The sequence below is a fragment of the Trachypithecus francoisi genome, unplaced genomic scaffold (genome assembly GCF_009764315.1).
Source record: "Trachypithecus francoisi isolate TF-2019V2 unplaced genomic scaffold, Tfra_2.0 Lachesis_group0, whole genome shotgun sequence".
NCBI lineage: Eukaryota > Metazoa > Chordata > Mammalia > Primates > Cercopithecidae > Trachypithecus > Trachypithecus francoisi.
Window position 1 is genome coordinate 157,925,843 of NW_022681453.1, and position 17,519 is coordinate 157,943,361.

At 46.8% G+C, this 17,519-nt stretch overlaps 1 protein-coding gene across 2 annotated transcripts in view; it reads right to left on the reverse strand.

The window, feature by feature from the left end:
- Nucleotides 1-8,337, reverse strand: part of PCCB (propionyl-CoA carboxylase subunit beta) — a 94,875-nt gene extending 86,538 nt beyond the window's left edge. Inside the window, exons 1-4 of one of the 2 annotated variants that reach the window (XM_033212574.1) lie at nt 8,090-8,337; nt 4,730-4,849; nt 4,082-4,150; nt 179-235 (exon numbers count right to left, since the gene is read on the reverse strand). In XM_033212574.1, the coding sequence (XP_033068465.1) occupies nt 179-235; nt 4,082-4,150; nt 4,730-4,849; nt 8,090-8,272 (429 nt within the window). In that variant the 5' untranslated portion in view covers nt 8,273-8,337. The remainder of the gene's footprint in view (nt 1-178; nt 236-4,081; nt 4,151-4,729; nt 4,850-8,089) is intronic. The other variant, XM_033212575.1, reaches the window with a different exon arrangement.
- Between the last annotated feature and the right edge of the window lie 9,182 nt (nt 8,338-17,519).

Genomic DNA, 17,519 nt, shown 5'->3' on the forward strand with positions numbered 1-17,519 from the left:
CCATGGAAGAGATCCACTATAGAAAAATTGTTATGCACCCCTTCAGATGGGTAGCAGATCTTGCATACCTCTGCCCTACCCCAAGTACCTAGCTCAGTGTTTTATACCCCAAAGATACCCAATAAGCACTACGTAACTGAGGAAAGCAATGGATTGAATTTGAGTATTAAACACTTACTTTGCAGATCTTTTGGGCATGTGCTCCTGACAGACTGCCTCCAAAAACTGTAAAATCCTAAAAAGAAAATACAAATCAGCAAGTCAAATATAGTGACTGGCTAGAGATGAAAATCCAGTAGGAGGAAGAAATAGAAAATTCACAGATAAAAGCTTTTAGGCCAGGCATGGTGGCTCATGCCTGTAATCTCAACACTTCGGGAGGCCAAGGCAGGTGGATGGCTTGAATCCAGGAGTCTGAGACCAGCCAGGGCAACATGGCAGAAACCTGTATCTACAAAAAAATACATTAAAAAGTTAGCTGGGCATGGTGGCATATGCCTGGAGTCCCAGCTACTCAGGAGGCTGAGGCAGGAGGATCACTTGAGCCCAGGAGACAGAGGCTTCAGTGAGTTGAGACAGCACCACTGTATTCCAGCCTAGGCAACAGAGCAAGACCCTATCTCGAAAAAAAAAAACAACAAAAAAAACGTTGCCTGGGCACAGTGGCTCACACCTGTAATCCCAATACTTTGAGAGGACAAGGCGGGTGAATCACTTGAGGTCAAGAGTTCCAGACCAGCCTGGCCAACATGGTGAAACCCCATCTCTACTAAAATAAAAAAATTAGCTGGGCACGGTGGTGTGCGCCTATAATCCCAGCTACTCGGGAGGCTGAGGCAGGAAAATCACTTGAATCCAAGAGGCAGAGGTTGCAGTGGGCCGAGATTGCACGACTGCACTCCAGCATGGGTGACAGAGCAAGACTCCATATTTAAAAAAAAAAAAAATTCACACGTATAGTTTTTAAAGCATTTTCAGAAGTTTAAAAAATTAGAAAAAAGTCTGACTTATAGATTATTCCATAGAATAAAATATCTTAAAGGAAGTTCATGAACTGTCAAGGCAAAAGAGCTAGTCTTTGCTCTACAAAAATGATTTGAAAGGAAAAAAGAGAAAAGAAAAAAATGATTTGCAGCTCTGAAGGAAAACCTATCACACAGAATTAACTCTAATACCAGATTCTATGGATATCAAACAGTCAAGCACTTCTATTTTTAGGAAATATTTACTATTTCATTTTACTTATTGAGACCGACTCTTGCTCTGTCACCCAGGCTGGAGTGCAGTGGCATAATCTTGGCTCACTGTATCCTCTGCCTCCCAGGTTCAAGCAATTCTCCTGCCTCAGCCTCCTGAGTAGCTGGGATTACAAGCTCGTGCCACCATGCCCAGCTAATTTTTGTATTTTTAGTAGAGACAGTTTTGCCACGTTGGCCAGGCTGGTTTCAAACTCCTGGCTTCAAGTGATCCACCCACCTCGGCCTCCCGAAGTGCTGAGATGACAAGCGTGAGCCACTGCGCCCGGCCTATATTTGTTGTTTTAAAAAGGAAGGTTAAAAAACAAGAATCAGAGCTCTCACTGCTACTTCTGCTTATGGATCTTCATTATGTTCAGATGTAAAGGGCTTATTGTGGGCATAACCTCTCCTACAGCCCCCTCAAAAAGACAGGTGGGAATTAAGAACAGAATCAGCCATGAGAATAAGAACAAAGAGACAATAGCATGCGAAGGATTAAACAAATTTGGGGGGAACTGAAAGCACAAGAAAATACCTGATTTAGAGGGAGAGAATGGAAGCTTATACACCTGCAGTGGGGGTAATCAAGGAGGGGACAATCTAGGAACCATGGAAAGTGGAGGTGAGAAGGGGGCTGAAAACAGAGACTAACAGAAGTCTCTGTTAAAACCAGTCAGACCCCACAGGGCCTCTCCTTCACCTTGAGAGGAAAAAGAAGGTTTGTTCTGTAAAGGAAATTAACCAGAAGGGTTCTAAACTCACAATTGCTAACCTAAAAGAGGAAAAGGTGAGGCTGAAAACACACAAGATTAGGAGCCTATACACTGAATGAGTGAGTGCTGGCCCCTTTTTTCTCTCCCCCCAGAATACACCAACAGCCAATTATCTGGCAAAGGACTGAGGAGACTCCCCAGAAGAACGGAAGCTCCCCAGAAAAAATATTTAAGATATTAACATATTGGAGATCACTATTAAAAAAAAAAATAGCTCATCACTCCCTACCCTCAGTATCCTTCCAGGCCTGTCTCAATTGCCCCATTGTTACTAAAGCTTTCCTCAACCATGGATGCGATTTTCCCTTGTGTTGGGTCTACATTTGCCTGGAACGTCTCACTCCATGTGCTCTGTAGTCACATCTGTTCTGTGCCATTCTGCCTATAAAATGATTCGCTTCTTCAGGGTGGGAACTCTTGTCTCAGTCATCTCCACCTTCTCCTCACTCCCACCCTAACATGAGCATAAGAGGTGCTCGAAAGTATGAATTCAGTGAATTTTTCCATCTGCTTAATAGTGGTGAGTGAATACCATGTCCAGAAAACATAACTTTCTTAGTTCTCTCTACAGTGGTTCCTTCTGTACAAGTTTTTCTCAGCTCTCATAAATTGCACAAAACAAAGAAATGTGATTCCTTCTATTTCAGCATTTGGTAGACCAATTTATAACAGTTTTAAAACATTTCAAAGGTAATTTAATTGGTAAATACATACTGTCTAACTATGACAGATTTTAAATTAAGTATAACTATTTTATTTTTTATTTTTGAGACGGAGTCTCACTCTGTCGCCCAGGTTCGAGTGCAGTGGTGCAAACAGCTCACTGCAACCTCCACCTCCCAAGTTCAAGTGATTGTCCTGCCTCAGCCTCCCAAGTAGCTGGGATTACAGGCACCCACTACACCTGGCTAATTTTTGTGTTTTTTAGTAGAGACAGAGTTTTGCCATGTTGGCCAGCTGGTCTCAAACTCCTGACCTCAGGTGATCCACCCGTCTCAGCTTCCCAAAGTACTGGGACTACAGGCATAAGACACCACGCCCAGCCAATTTTAATATCAAATTTTAGGTCTGTAAAAAGACCTAAGCATTTTAAATTATATATATATCTACACCTCTGGAGAGAAAAAAGTCAAATCCAAAATAGTACACAAAATATTCTGTGTTAGTTTTCTATTACTGCTATAAAAAATTAATGTAAATTCAGTGCCTTGAAACAACACAAATTATCTTAGAGTTCTATAATTTAGAAGTGCTACACAGGATTGACTGGACTAAATTAAGGTTGGCAGGGCTGTGCTCCGTTCTGGAGGCTCCAGGGGAAAATGTGTTTTCTTGCCTTTACCAGCTCCTAGAGACCATGGGCACTCCTTTGCTAATGGTCTCCTTTTCCCATCTTCAAAGCCAGGTACTGCAGATCATGTCCTTCTCTTATATCCTTCTAAGCTCCTCTTCTACCTCCCTCTTCCACTTTTAAGGACCCTGTGATTACATTGGACCCACCTGGATAAATCAGGCTACTCTCCCTATTTTAAGGTCAAGCTGATTAACAATCTTCATTCCCTTTTGCATGTAAAATAACATATTGACAGCTTCGACTATGTGTGTGAACAAACTGTATCTGTCTTGAGGCACCCTGATAAAAGTTTTCTGAACATATTCATGAAAGCCCAAAGCTCAGGGGAACGCTGCTTCTGAGAGTCAAGTCCCCTTTGCTAGGCTGCACCCACTGCACTCTCTCCAATCCACATACACTGCCCAGGACACAGATGCCCTGCAGGCACACACCCAATCCTGCCAAGAGGAATCTCATTCACTTGGAATAAATTCCTGGTTCCTGGGATACCTTTGTACAAGGCTAGTGCCCTGTGATCCTCCCCCAAAACAAACTAAGGACTCTTCCTAAGAAAAAAACGCACAATATTCTGGAAATATGCACTGAAAAACAAAGCAAATCCCTCATTTTCTCCAAACTACAAGCAAGTTTTCATTCCCCAAGATTGGCTTCTTTCACATATTTTCCTCTTGGCTCTGCCCTCCAAGAAAGTTCAGACTATTAGAGTTATGAAATACCTGACTGAAGACATAAACCAATCTTCCATTGATTCGGCCCCGTCCAGTGACCACACTGTCTCCAGGAAACTGCCAGAAAAATGCAAAAATAAAGGTTAAAAAATCCAAATACTTCTTTTAATGAATTTGGCCACTATGCCTCAATGAAAGACAAAAACAAAACCCAAATTCCTAAAACGTCAATAAGAACAAGAAACACGAAGGAATCCCACCCCACTTGCCCAGCTCTACAACAGCAAGCACAGGGCTACCACTTCATCAATAGGAGTGAAGGGCACCGTCATCTTAGGCCTTATCTACCCTCCTAAAAGCAAAATAATCAAGATCCAGGTCCACCACTTCTCTATGCTTACATGAAGGAGGACGTATAAAGAAACACAAGGCAGGGTACAGTGGCTCACGCCTGTAGTCCCAACACTTTGGGAGGCCAAGGTGGGTGGATTGCTTGAGGCCACGAGTTCCAGGCCAGCCTGACCAACATGGCAAAAGCCCATCTCTACTAAAAATACAAAAATTAGCCAGGCGTGATGCCTGCAGTGCCTCTGCAGAGGACTTCAGATAAAAGCCTTATAGATTTATTATTATTCTAGTGGGTAGGCCAGCTGAGCCACACCTAAAAAGTGTTCACACCACCATTTGAACAAATACCTTATTCTTATCAGCAGCCATTCCAAAATCTGCACATCTGTGTTCCACAAACATGTCGCTCTCAACAAAGCTGCCAGGGTCCAGCAAGAGACTGATCCTCTCCCTGGCTGTTAGCTTTCCCTACAAGGAAACAAAGATCACTCAGTGATGGCATCACAGACAATTTAGTAAGCAAAGCAAGGGCTGTTCATGGGAAAGCTTGAAGGGCAGATTTGCCCATTCATCTCAATGCAAATGCTTCCATTCTGTCCAACCTGCCCAAGGCAGATAGGTGTTATAAGACTTTAGATGACATGGAAATCAGGGCAGTGTGCACCAGAAGCCACCCAACTGTGGAAGATGAATAAGGAAATAGGGGGAGAAAAAGGTAGAGAAGTGGGGATAAGGAGAACCTGACCCTGGAACACAATTAACTAGTTCCACAAGTACTTACTGGAGATCTAAGGAGCCATAAAAAGAAGAACGCAGAAGCAGGTGGTGGAAACTAAAGCAGGCTTAGTGAAGGATCTGACACAGGTTTTTTCTAGGGAGACCTACAGAAGCACATCTTACCGCACGAGGGTCCCTGCTGCTCCCAGCTCCCACCTCAAGGACACACTACTTCCTGGTTCTTCTCCTGCCTCCTCTGTGGATTTCTCCTTCTCCTACTATCCTATCCCCTGCTTAGGGACCCCACACCTGACAGTGACACTGTGACACAGAGATGACCCCACAGCACGGAGTGGCTGAGTAGAAGGGGAGTGGGACACAAAATGTTAAAGAGCTCACTTGAGTTTAAAAATGCTTCTTTGGGCCGGGCGCGGTGGCTCACGCCTGTAATTCCAGCATTTTGGGAGGCTGAGGCGGGCGGATCACAAGGTCAGATTGAGACCAGCCTGACCAACATGGAGAAACCATGTCTCTACCAAAAAAATACAAAATTAGCCGGGTGTAGTGGCATGCGCCTGTATTCCCAGCAACTCGGGAGGCTGAGGCAAGAGAATCGCTGGAACCCCCTGGGGGGCGGAGCTTGCGGTGAGCTGAGCTTGCTAGCCATTGCACTCCAGCCTGGGCAACAAGAGCGAAACTCCGTCTCAAAAAAAAAAAAAAAAATGCTTCTTTGAGGAGATGAGGTTGGAGCTCTCAATCTACCAAGAGCCTCAGCTGGGCACGGTGGCTCACACCTGTAGTCCCAGCACTTTGGAGGCTGAGACGAGCATCACTTGAGCCTGGGAGCTTAAGACCAACTGGACAACATGGCGAAACCTGGTCTCTACTGAAAAATACAAAAAATTAGCTGGGAGTGGTGGCACGTGCCTGTAATCCCAGCTACTCAGGCTGAGGCAGGAGAATCACTTGAACCTGGGAAGTGGAGGTTGTAGTGAGCCCTGATCACTCCACCACACTCCAGCCTGAGCAACAAAGCGAGAACCTGTCTTTAAAAAAAAGAAAGAAAGAAAGAAAGAAGGCCGGGCGCGGTGGCTCAAGCCTGTAATCCCAGCACTTTGGGAGGCCGAGACGGGCGGATCATGAGGTCAGGAGATCGAGACCATCCTGGCTAACACGGTGAAACCCTGTCTCTGCTAAAAACTACAAAAAAACTAGCCGGGCGAGGTGGCGGCGCCTGTAGTCCCAGCTACCGGGGAGGCTGAGGCAGGAGAATGGCGTGAACCCGGGAGGCGGAGCTTGCAGTGAGCTGAGATCCGGCCACTGCACTCCAGCCTGGGTGACAGAGGGAGACTCCGTCTCAAAAAAAAAAAAAAGAAAAAAAGGCCAGGCTCGGTGGCTCACACCTGTAATCCCAGCACTTTGGGACGCCAAAGTGGGTGGATCACTTGAGGTCAGGAGTACAAGACCGGCCTGGCCAACATGGTGAAACCCTGTCTCTACTAAAAATACAAAAAAAAAAAGTTGCCAGGCATTGTGGTGGGCGCCTGTAATCTCAGCTACTCAGGAGGCTGAGGCAGGAGAATAGCTTGAACCTGGGAGGCGGAGGTTGCAATGAGCCAAGATCGCACCATGGTACTCCAGCCTGGGCAACAAGAGCGAAACTCCGTATCAAAAAATAAAAATAAAAAGGGGTGCAGGAGGGGGTTCATATTAAATCTGCCTCCTAAGTCAACTTTGGCAAAAGAAAAACAGCTTCTGGAGGCTTCATCTAAACCCAGTAGGATCTAACTGGGAAAGGGCTGGGTGATGTTCCACAGAAGCACTGAGCAATAGGCCCCAACAGAAAGTGTTGTACAGGAACACTGACAGGCCTTTCCAGAGGATGATCTAACATCTCCCTCAGCCCTAACAGAGCAGCCCCAGGGGAGAGAGAGAAAGCACTCCTAGTACCACAAACCATCACTAAATTTACATTTTACTCTCGTGTCAAAAGGAACTGTCACCTTCGGGTCCTTGTCAAATTTATGACACCTGAATCAACACTAGACAAATATAGAGCTGTTCAAATCTCCTCACTTTAAGACCCCATCCCTCCCCCAGTGCCTCCCTCGTGGTTGTGAGTTGTGCCTGAATACTCTTCACCTGTAAGAGTTTCACTTCTGCACCTTCCCGTTGGTTCTTTAATTCGTTCAGCACAACAGTCCAGACTCACCCACAAGTCATGGACACACTGGGCAAGCCTGGTTTCTAGTCAGGGGTCACCTCTCCAAAATGGGCCACCTAGCTTATCTCTGAAGGCCAGCTGCGATTCTCGCCTCAAAACCGAGTCGGTAGGTGGCAGAGCCTCAGCTGGTCAGTCCAGCCAAACATCGAGAGTAGCCTGCGCACTCCCAGAAAGTCACCTGCTTCCGACACATGCCTTTGCTACCCATCAAGGTGAGGCACGCTAAGGCCCTAAAGACCAGGCATTCTGCGGGCAGACGTTCCGCAAGTTCCCTGCACGCGCACATCCCCCACTTCATGTTAGTGGAGTATGCCCAAGTTCAGTTTTCCTGCTTCCACAAAGACGAAAGAATCTACCATCACTTTTTCATGGGGCACGAGAAGAAAAAGCACATCGTTTTTACCGAGTGCCTATCGTTTTGCTATCTATGGTCTAACGATACGCTTGTGAAGGAAGAATTATTAAAATTGCTCACAAAGATTTAATAAGTTGCCCAAAAGTTTATGTTAAGTGGTGAGCTGGCTGGAGACCAGCCAGCTCTGTCTAAATCCCAAGGGTTGAACAGTGTGAAGGAGCACACAGGTGCTTCTGCTCGTTATACCCGCCTCCACGAGAAACGCTACAGGTTTTCAAAGTGAACACCCTCGCCCCCGCCCTTCCAAGCACCGTGCGGATTGGCAGGGAGGCCTCGGACGCCGCAAGCCGAGCACGCTGTGATAGGTCGCGGACGCCAGGGGCGGGACTCACTTAGGCCCCTCAGGACTCACTCGCTTGTGCTGCGCGTCAATACGGCGTTGGCCTCCTCCCAGCAGCGCATTCCGGCGCTTGTTCTCGATGCGTTCGTTAACAGAGGTGGCCTGGCTGCAAAGGCCGCGGGTCGCGGCGCGGAGACCGCTCGCCAGAACGCCGAGCCTTGCCCCAGCCGCCGCCACCCGTAATGCCGCTGCCATTTTTGCTGTGCCGGCGCGTCCCCTATCGGCGCACCTGAGTACGCATGTGCGTAAAGCGTGGTTAAGGCGCTTGCGCAGCATCGGCTGACTGTAGGGAAACTGGGGGCTGGACTACAGAACCTGCTTGGGAGTAAGGCGTGAGAGTTCGAGACCCGATGCTGCCCAAGGAGGGTCGCGCAGACGAAAAGTACAGGGCCCGCCTGGCTGCACAAGAAGGGGACATAGTCCTTAGTCTTCTCTGACCTCCTAGACCCTTCACTTTGTCGTCCCACTTCCTACAGAAAATAAGATTATAATAAGATTTAACCAACATTTTTTTTTTTTTTTTTTTAATTGAGACGGAGTCTCGCTCTGTCGCCCAGGCTGGAGTGCAGTGGCCGGATCTCAGCTCACTGCAAGCTCCGCCTCCCGGGTTTACGCCATTCTCCTGCCTCAGCCTCCCGAGTAGCTGGGACTACTGGCGCCCGCCACCTCGCCCGGCTAGTTTTTTGTATTTTTAGTAGAGACGGGGTTTCACCATATTAGCCAGGATGGTCTCGATCTCCTGACCTCGTGATCGGCCCGTCTCGGCCTCCCAAATTGCTGGGATTACAGGCTTGAGCCACCGCGCCCGGCCTTAACCAACATTTATTAAGCATTGTGCCCAAGTGTTGCTTTTTGCACTTCCCATGCACTGGCTTATTATCTGGATTTCACAGATGAGGTAAATGAAGAGATGAGTGATTTGATCAAGAGGCAAGATTGAGGCCGATGTAGGTGAGCCCAGGAGCCCAAGACCAACCTGAGCAATATAGTGAGACCCCACCTCTACAAAAAAATTGAAAATTAGCTGGGCATGGCAACTTGCACCTGTGACCCCAGCTACTTGGGAGGCTAAGGCCGGAGGATTGCTTGAACCCAGGAGGTCGAGGCTGCAGTGAGCCGTGACTGCATCCAGCCTGAGCAAAACCCTGTCTCAAAAAAAAAAAAAGAAAAGCCAAAACTGACAAAAAAGCCAAGACTAACGATGTGGTTGGCCAGGATTTAAACTCAGAGAGCTACCATCATATGTGCCAAATAATGAGCACAGGACCCTTAACCTCTAATCAGTAGTTCTCAAAGTGTGAATCCCATTAAAGAAAAAATTATTCATGACAGTTACTCATGTTTAAGAATGGTAAGGCAAACCTTATTCAGGCCCAATCTGACAGAGGTAGGGATAGAGTTTTGCAGTAAGAGCGATTGGGCTGAATATAGCAAAGTGAGAATTTATAGCTAAGGGGCAGTGTGTGGAAGTCAGGGAATGGAAAATTACTACGAGGAAACATCGGCGGGGAATCTGGCTAAATTGACCTAACAGGATTCCTGCCAAAGGCAGGTCCGGGTAACTGAACATCACCTGGGGGATGGCGGCGGTATGGATCAAAACCAGATATGAAGAGTGATCAGATATCAAGAATGGAGGATTCTGGCTAAACTGACTTGGCAAGATTCTTTCTAAAATGGAATTCCACAAGGAAAGACATGGAAGCCCAAGCTCAGGCCTAGTCAAAGAGAGAGCTCAGAAGAGCCTGACCAATATTTGGTCAAGGAGGGAATCCTGTCAATCCAGCAACTTCAGTATCATCTGGGAGTGAGTTGGAACTGCAAGCTCGAATTCTCAGAGTTTACCCCAGACCTTTAAATCAGAAACTCTGGGGCTAGGGCTAGCCATCTGTTTTAGCAGATGACCTTTAGGTGATTCTGATCTGCTTGCTACTAAATCTGATCTGCTTACTAAAGTTTAAGAACCACTGCTCTAAGAATTTGGAATTGTACTGTTGAGAGCTTGACCATCTGTTTCTCCCACTCACGGGCAGGTCTTCAAGACAAAGAACATGCTTTATATTTCTCATTTTTAGCCACAGAAAACTGCTAAAGTTGATCATGAGCCCTTCCATGATCCAGCTCATAGCCAGGGCCTTCATAAAGTGCAAATTCTGACCTACCACCTTAATGTTAAAGCAATTCAACTCAGAAAACATTTTTGAGCACCTACCATGTGCCAAGAACTAAACATCAGTACTGATTGCATTTCCTGGAGTAAGAACTGTTCATCTAGATAGACAGGGCAGCTAAGATGCCAAAGCCTCCTGTCTAGGCAAAGCCCGCCCGTATCTGTATAACTCCATAATGGGTGCTCTTGACCTTGCATTTGGGTCCTTGCTTTAAAGACTTCACCAACCTAGAGAGGCAGATGGACAAAGGGCTGGCCTTGGGAGCACAAGAGAGAATTTGAGTAAGGCTGAGTGTGTTGAGGAGAGTATCTCCAAGAAAGCATCCATATGCCAGGGAACAGAAGTAGTGTGAGCAAAGGCCTGGCATGTTCAGATTCACATACACAGACACACACACACATATTTGGTTGTATTCCCAGCTTTTGGGGAAATGATAGTAAATGAGACGGGAAAGTGAGAATGGCATTAGATTGTGAAGAGTTTTTTCATGTCCAGAAATTGGGACTTACTTTGGCCTGGGGACAATTGGACTCCCTTGTCCCACCCTGTAGGTTCCTTACATAAAGCACATCTCACACTGTGTTAAGATTGTTTAGCTGTCTTCCTAGACAGACTCTCCAGCCAGAGGGCAGGGACTGTAGCTGATTTACTCACCACTGTGGTCCCAGCACCTGGAACAAGGCCCAAAGCAGAGAAGGCCTTTAGAATGTATTTGTGAAATTGAATCGAGCTAGCAAATAGGCAATTGCATGTGAGTCCAGAGGTTTTTGCCCACTCCTCTATGTCTTTTCAGGCTCTGAAACCTGCTCAGGTATCATCTCCTCCATGCACTCTATCCTGATCCTCAGAAGCAAGGAAGTCTTTCTTATTTAACTTTAGATAACCAGTGCTTAGTAGAAAACCCAACACAGGGAGGCTCACTGAACCTAACTGCTTCCTCCAGCTAGTCCTCTTTCCCTCCACTTCTTCTTCCTCACTGTCCTAATGCCCTGCCCATGGACACTCCATAGTTCTATAGATCTGTAATGTTGTTCCTCAGACCTCAGGTGCAAGCTCCAACTTGGGGCAGGTGGGTGGGGGTAGGAGGAGATTGAACTATCCAGTAGTTGCCCTCTAATACCACTATGCTCTAGGCTGCTTTCCTGTCCTTAGTCCCCTAATTGGATGCTGTGTTTGAGTTTTTTTCTCCATTGTGAGACAGGAGTCACCCTGATCTTTTAGTTCTCTCACTATCTGAGACAGTAGAGCTAAAAATCTGGAGTCAACACCTGGGTACAAATCTTAACTTCTGCCCTGACTTCCTGGATAACACAGGGTCATTCACCTAAGGATCTCAGTTTCCTCAGTAAAAGTGGAGAGGGGGTGATCTGTGAAACCCTTGTGTTCTGAGTTTCTTACCCATGACATAATGACAAGAGCCCAGTCATTGGTGTAAGACTGTCCTGAGGTTAGTTCCAACTCTGCCAGTTACCTCTGTGTGACTTGGACAACTTAGCTTCAGTTTCCACTTATGTAAAATTGGAATAATAATAGTTCTACCTCAGAGTTGTAAAGTTTATTTTTATTTATTTATTTATTTTATTTTATTATTTATTTATTTATTTTTTTTTTTTGAGACAGGGTCTTGCTCTGTCACTCAGGGTCGAGTGCAATGGTGCAATCTCGGCTCACTGCAACCTCACCATCCCAGGTTCAAGCGATTCTCCTGCCTCAGCCTCCCAAGTAGCTGGGATTACAGGCATGTGCCATCATGCCCAGCTAATTTTTTTGTATTTTTGGTGGAGATGGAGTTTCACCATGTTGGCCAGGCTTGCCTCGAACTCCTGACCTCACGTGATCCGCCCGCCTTGGCCTCCCAAAGTGCTGGGATTACAGATGTGAGCCACCACACTGGCCAAGTCATAAGGTTTAAATGTGAGAATGCACATAAAGCACCTAACATAATGCCTGGCAAATGTGAAGTACTCTTTAAGTGTTACCTACTAAGGCCGGGCGCGGTGGCTCAAGCCTGTAATCCCAGCACTTTGGGAGGCCGAGACGGGCGGATCACGAGGTCAGGAGATCGAGACCATCCTGGCTAATACGGTGAAACCCTGTCTCTACTTAAAAAATACCAAACTAGCCGGCGACGAGGCGGGCGCCTGTAGTCCCAGCACTCGGGAGGCTGAGGAGGAGAATGGCGTAAACCCGGGAGGCGGAGCTTGCAGTGAGCTGAGATCCGGCCACTGCACTCCAGCCTGGTGGCAGAGCAAGACTCCGTCTCAAAAAAAAAAAAAAAAAAAAAAAAAAAAAAGTGTTACTACTAGATTACCAGTAGTATCCTGAGATGGTCTTATTTACCAGAAATTTTCATGAGTTCTCCTTAGAGTGAAGGACAGTGATACATATCAGAGTATTTGTTCACTTCCTCCCACAAGAAATGAGGATGGGTGGGGGACAGTGAGGTGCCAACATTTTCTGGCCATTCTAGCCCAGTCAGTTACAACTTTCAGCAAAGATCAGTGCAATGGTAGGAAGGAGGAAATGGAAGAGGTTACAATTTAGTCTGGGTCTTCAGAGAAGCAACTGCCAAGTGGGGAATTAACATGCAAGAAATCAATTAAGGGGGCCAGGTGCAGTGGCTCACTTCTGTAATCCCAGCACTTTGAGAGGCCAAGGCAGGCAGATCACCTGAGGTCAGGAGTTTGAGACCAGCCTGGCCGAGATGGTGAAACCCCATCTCTACTAAAAAGACAAAAATTAACCGGGCATGGTGACGCACACCTATAATCCCAGCTACTTGGGAGACTGAGGCAGAAGAATCGCTTGAACCTGAGAGGTGGGGATGCAGTGAACCGAGATCGCACCACTGCACTCCAGCCTGGGTGACAGAGCAAGGTTCCATCTCAAAAAAAAAAGAAAAAAGAAAGAAATCAGTTAGAGAAACCACCTGTGAGAGAAAGTGGGGAGACAGTGGGAGAAGCTGGGAGGCCCATCAGATTGCAATGCAAATCTGACCTCCAGTCAGGAAGAGAGGGAAGGAAGGAAGGTGGGTGGGAGCTTCTCAGAATACCGTGCAGTTTTAAGGGAAGTTCAGCAAGGTTGTTGGGGAGTACAGGAGCCAAAGTATTTTTGCCGCAGCTATGCTGGGAGCAGCCCATGGAAGGTGTGACCTCAGCGCAAATTTCAGCAGTGAATTTCAGAGCAACAGCTGGGGCTCTCAGTTACTATATTCAGTACAGTCCAGATGTCTTCTCACAATGGAGTTTGGGGTGGTTAGGAGTAAAGGGAGTGAGAGAGAGGAAATTTGTAAGAATAGCTGTCATCCATGTGGAGAGAAGAGATTTTAAAGATTTTTTTTATTTTTTGAGACAGGATCTCACGCTGTCACCCAGGCTGGAGTGGATTGACAGGATCACAGCTCACTGCAGCCTCAAACTCCTGGGCTCAGGTGATCCTCCGCCCTCAGCCTCTTGAGTAGCTGGGACTACAGGTATATGCTACTATGCCGGCTAGATTTTTAAGATTTTTGTTGTGCATTAATTATGTACTTCTCTCCTTGGTGTATGTGTGTGTGTGTGTGTGTGTGTGTGTGTGTGTTTTAACTGAATAAAAAATGAAGTGCTTAAAATTTACATTTATCTTTATTTTTTCTTTTTTTGAGATAGGGTCTTGTTCTGTTCTCCAGGTTAGAGTGCAGCATTGTGATCATGACTCACTATAGCCTTGACCTTCTGGGCTCAAGCAATTCTTCACCTAAGCCTCCCAAATAGGTGGGACCACAGGCATATGCCACCAAGCCTGGCTAATTTTTTATTTTTTTATTTTTTGAGACAGAGTCTCCTTCTGTCACCCAGGCTGGAATGCTAGAGTGCACATCTTGGCTCACTGCAACCTCCACCTGCCGGGTTCAAGAGATTCTCCTGCCTCAGCCTCCCAAGTAGCTGGGACTACAGGCGCATGCCACTGTGCCTAATTTTTTTGTATTTTTCGTAGAGACGGGGGTTTCACCATGTTGGCCAGGCTGGCCTTGAACTCCTGATCTCAAGAGATCCGCCCACTTTGTCCTCCCAAAGTGCTAAGATTACATACAGGTGTTAGCCACCACACCTGGCCCTAATTTTCTAAATTTTTGTAGAGACGATGGTTTCTCTATGTTGCCCAGGCTGAAATTTCACATTGTCATTGCTGAACTGTGTTTCTTTGATGCCGAGATTAGACCCCAAGGGTCCTAGCTTAAATTCTACTTAAAATTCTTAATAAGACCTAGAGCCTAGGCCATGCGCAGTAACTCGCGTCTGTAATCCCAGCACTTGGGGAGGCTGAAGTAGGAGGACTGCTTGAGGCCAAGAGTTTGAGACCAGCCTGGGCAGCATAGCAAGACATTATCTCTACAAAAAATTAAAATGTTAGCCAGGAATGGTGGTACACACTTGTAGTCCTAGCTATTCCAGAGGCTTGGGCAGGAGGATCCCTGGAGCCTAGGAGTTTGAGGCTGCAGTGAGCTATGATGGCGCTACTGCATTCCAGCCTGGGTGACAGAGCAAGACTGTCTCTAAAAAGAAATAAAATTTAAAAATGTTTAAAAGACATGGAACCCAACCCAGTTGTCCCCAGACTACACACATTTTCCAAGCCACCTTGAGAAATCCTTATCTTTTCTGACTCCCTGGGCTCTGTGGGAAAGAGCAGGCCCTGCGCGGTGGCTTACGCCTGTAATCCTAGCACTTTGGTAGGCGGAGGCAGGCGGATCACGAGGTCAGGAGATCAAGACCATCCTGACTAACATGGTGAAACCCGTCTGGACTAAAAATTTAAAAAACAAAAAAATTGGCCAGGCGTGGTGGCAGATGCCTGTAGTCCCAGCTACTCGGGAGGCTGAGGCAGGAGAATGGCGTGAACCTGGGAGGCGGAGCTTGCAGTGAGCCGAGATTGCACCACTGCACTCCAGCCTGGGCCACAGAGCTAGGCTCTGTCTCAAAAAAAAAAAAGAGAGAGAGAAAAGAAAAAAAAAAAGAGCACAACTGATTTGTTCCTTTTTCCAGAGCTGCTTCTAGCTGTTTCTATTCTTTTTATTCATTTATTTATTTTATTTTTATTTTTTTGAGACAGAGTCTCACTCTGTCGCCCGGTTGGAGTGCAGTGGAGCGATCTCAGCTCACTGCAAACTCAGCCTCCGGGGTTCACACCATTCTCCTGCCTCAGCCTCCTGAGTAGCTGGGACTACAGGTGCCCACCACCATGCCCGGCTAATTTTTTTGTATTTTTAGTAAAGACGGAGTTTCACCATATTAGCCAGGATGATCTCGATCTCCCTGACCTCATGATCCGCCCACCTCAGGCTCCCAAAGTGCTGGGATTACAGGCATAAGCCACCATGCCTGTCCGCTGTTTCCATTCTTGCTGAGCTGCTTTTCACTTGCCGTTTTTACCCTCTGTTGGTACCACCCTTTCAGCATTCCCCTGACCTCCACCACATGCCCTCCTCTCCCTTGTCCTGTGATTTCCACATCAGGCTCACTTTTCCCCTTCCCTGCTTTCCACTGCCATTCTCAGACTCCATTCAGTCTTCATGCTGATATCCTCTGATTCTATGGCCTAGGAATTCCTCAGCCTCCTCAACATGAAGGGCCTTCAACTCTGTTCCACTCCAGCCACCCACATACTGGGCTTTGTAATCACTAAGTATTGCTTCACGTCTAGGAGTGGAACCTGGCAGTTCTCTCTATCACCTCCTTTTCTGCTACCTTTCCCATGCTGTTCACACTGAATCTGGTCCATCTTTTCCGTGTAACCTTTTAATTCCCTCACTCTGCCTACTGTACACTCTGGCCTCCCTCAAGCCCTTGAATTTCCATTTAGATCACCGTGCCTTGGCCCAAGCCTTCTTTTGGATCATTCTGATTCTGCTAACAGACTGCCCATGGTAGCTGGCAGAACTCATACAAATTATGCTAGGTATTTTAATTTCCTTGGGCTGCTGTAGCAAATTACCACAAAGTTAGTGGTAAAACAACAGAAATGTGTTCTCTCACAGTTTGGGGAACCAGGAGTCCAAAATCAAGATGTCTTGAGGGCTGTGCTCTCTCCAAAGGCTCCAGGGCAGAATCCTTTCTTGCCTCTTCCAGCTTCTGGAAGCTCTGGTGTTCCTTGTTTTGTGGCAACCTGACACCCATCTCTAACTCCGTCTTTATGTGGCCTTCTTCCCTGTATCCTGGTATCTGTGACCTCTCTCCCTTTTTCTTTTTTCTTTTTTTTTGAGATGGAGTCTCGCTCTGTCACCAGGCTGGAGTGCAGGGGCATGAACTCAGCTCATTGCAACCTCTGCCTCCCCAGTTCAAGTGATTCTCCTGCCCAGCCTCCCAATTACAGGCCCCGCACCACCAGGCCCAGCTAGTTTTTGTATTTTTAGTAGAGACGGGGTTTCACCATGTTGGCCAGGATGGTCTTGAACTCCCGACCTCGCGATCTGCCTGCCCGGCCTCCCAAAGTGCTGGGATTACAAGTGTGAGCCACCATGCCCAGCTTCCCCTTTCTCTTATGAGTCACCAGTCATTGAATTTAGGGTCCATCCTAAATCTAAGATGACCTTATTTAGAAATTCCAAATTTAATTACATCTGCAAAGACCCTATTCCCAAATAAGGTTGCATTCACAGATACCAGGTCTTAGGACTTGGACATATCTTTTAGGGGGACACAATTCAACCCACTATACTAGGTCACCGCGGATTCTTGCTGTTCCTTACTGTTCTCCCCAACCCCATTTCTGCACGTCCAAAGCCCATGCATCCTGTCCCAAACACCATTTCTTCTACAAAGCATGTCCACAATTTCTCAGTTACAAGCACCTCTTCTTCCTCTAAACTCGCATCTGCTTTTTGTTTCTCATTTATAGCTTTTATCAAGTTCTACATTTTAACAGTACTGTCTATGTCAGAGAGACTTCCACTTTCTCTGGTTACCTGAGTGCCCCCCGGGTGTCTGGTCACCAAACTTCATGTGGAAATCCTTGGTCTGGCTAGAATCATTTATGTTGGTTCCTACTGACACTGAATATGCAGCCCTGGCCTCTGTACTCTATGGTTCCTGTCTCTCTATTCTTCTGGCCTCTGTACTCTATTCTTCCTGTCTCTTAGCTTTTGCTTTTCCCCTGTCCTCAACTTAACAATCTGCCCCTTCTCTACTTCCACCCCTCAGTCTCCCATCAAGGTGAGCCCTGTGAAGCACAAGTCTGCCCCATGCACACGAGCCCTCAGGCCACCACTGTCTCCTTATTTTCTTCTCCACCCA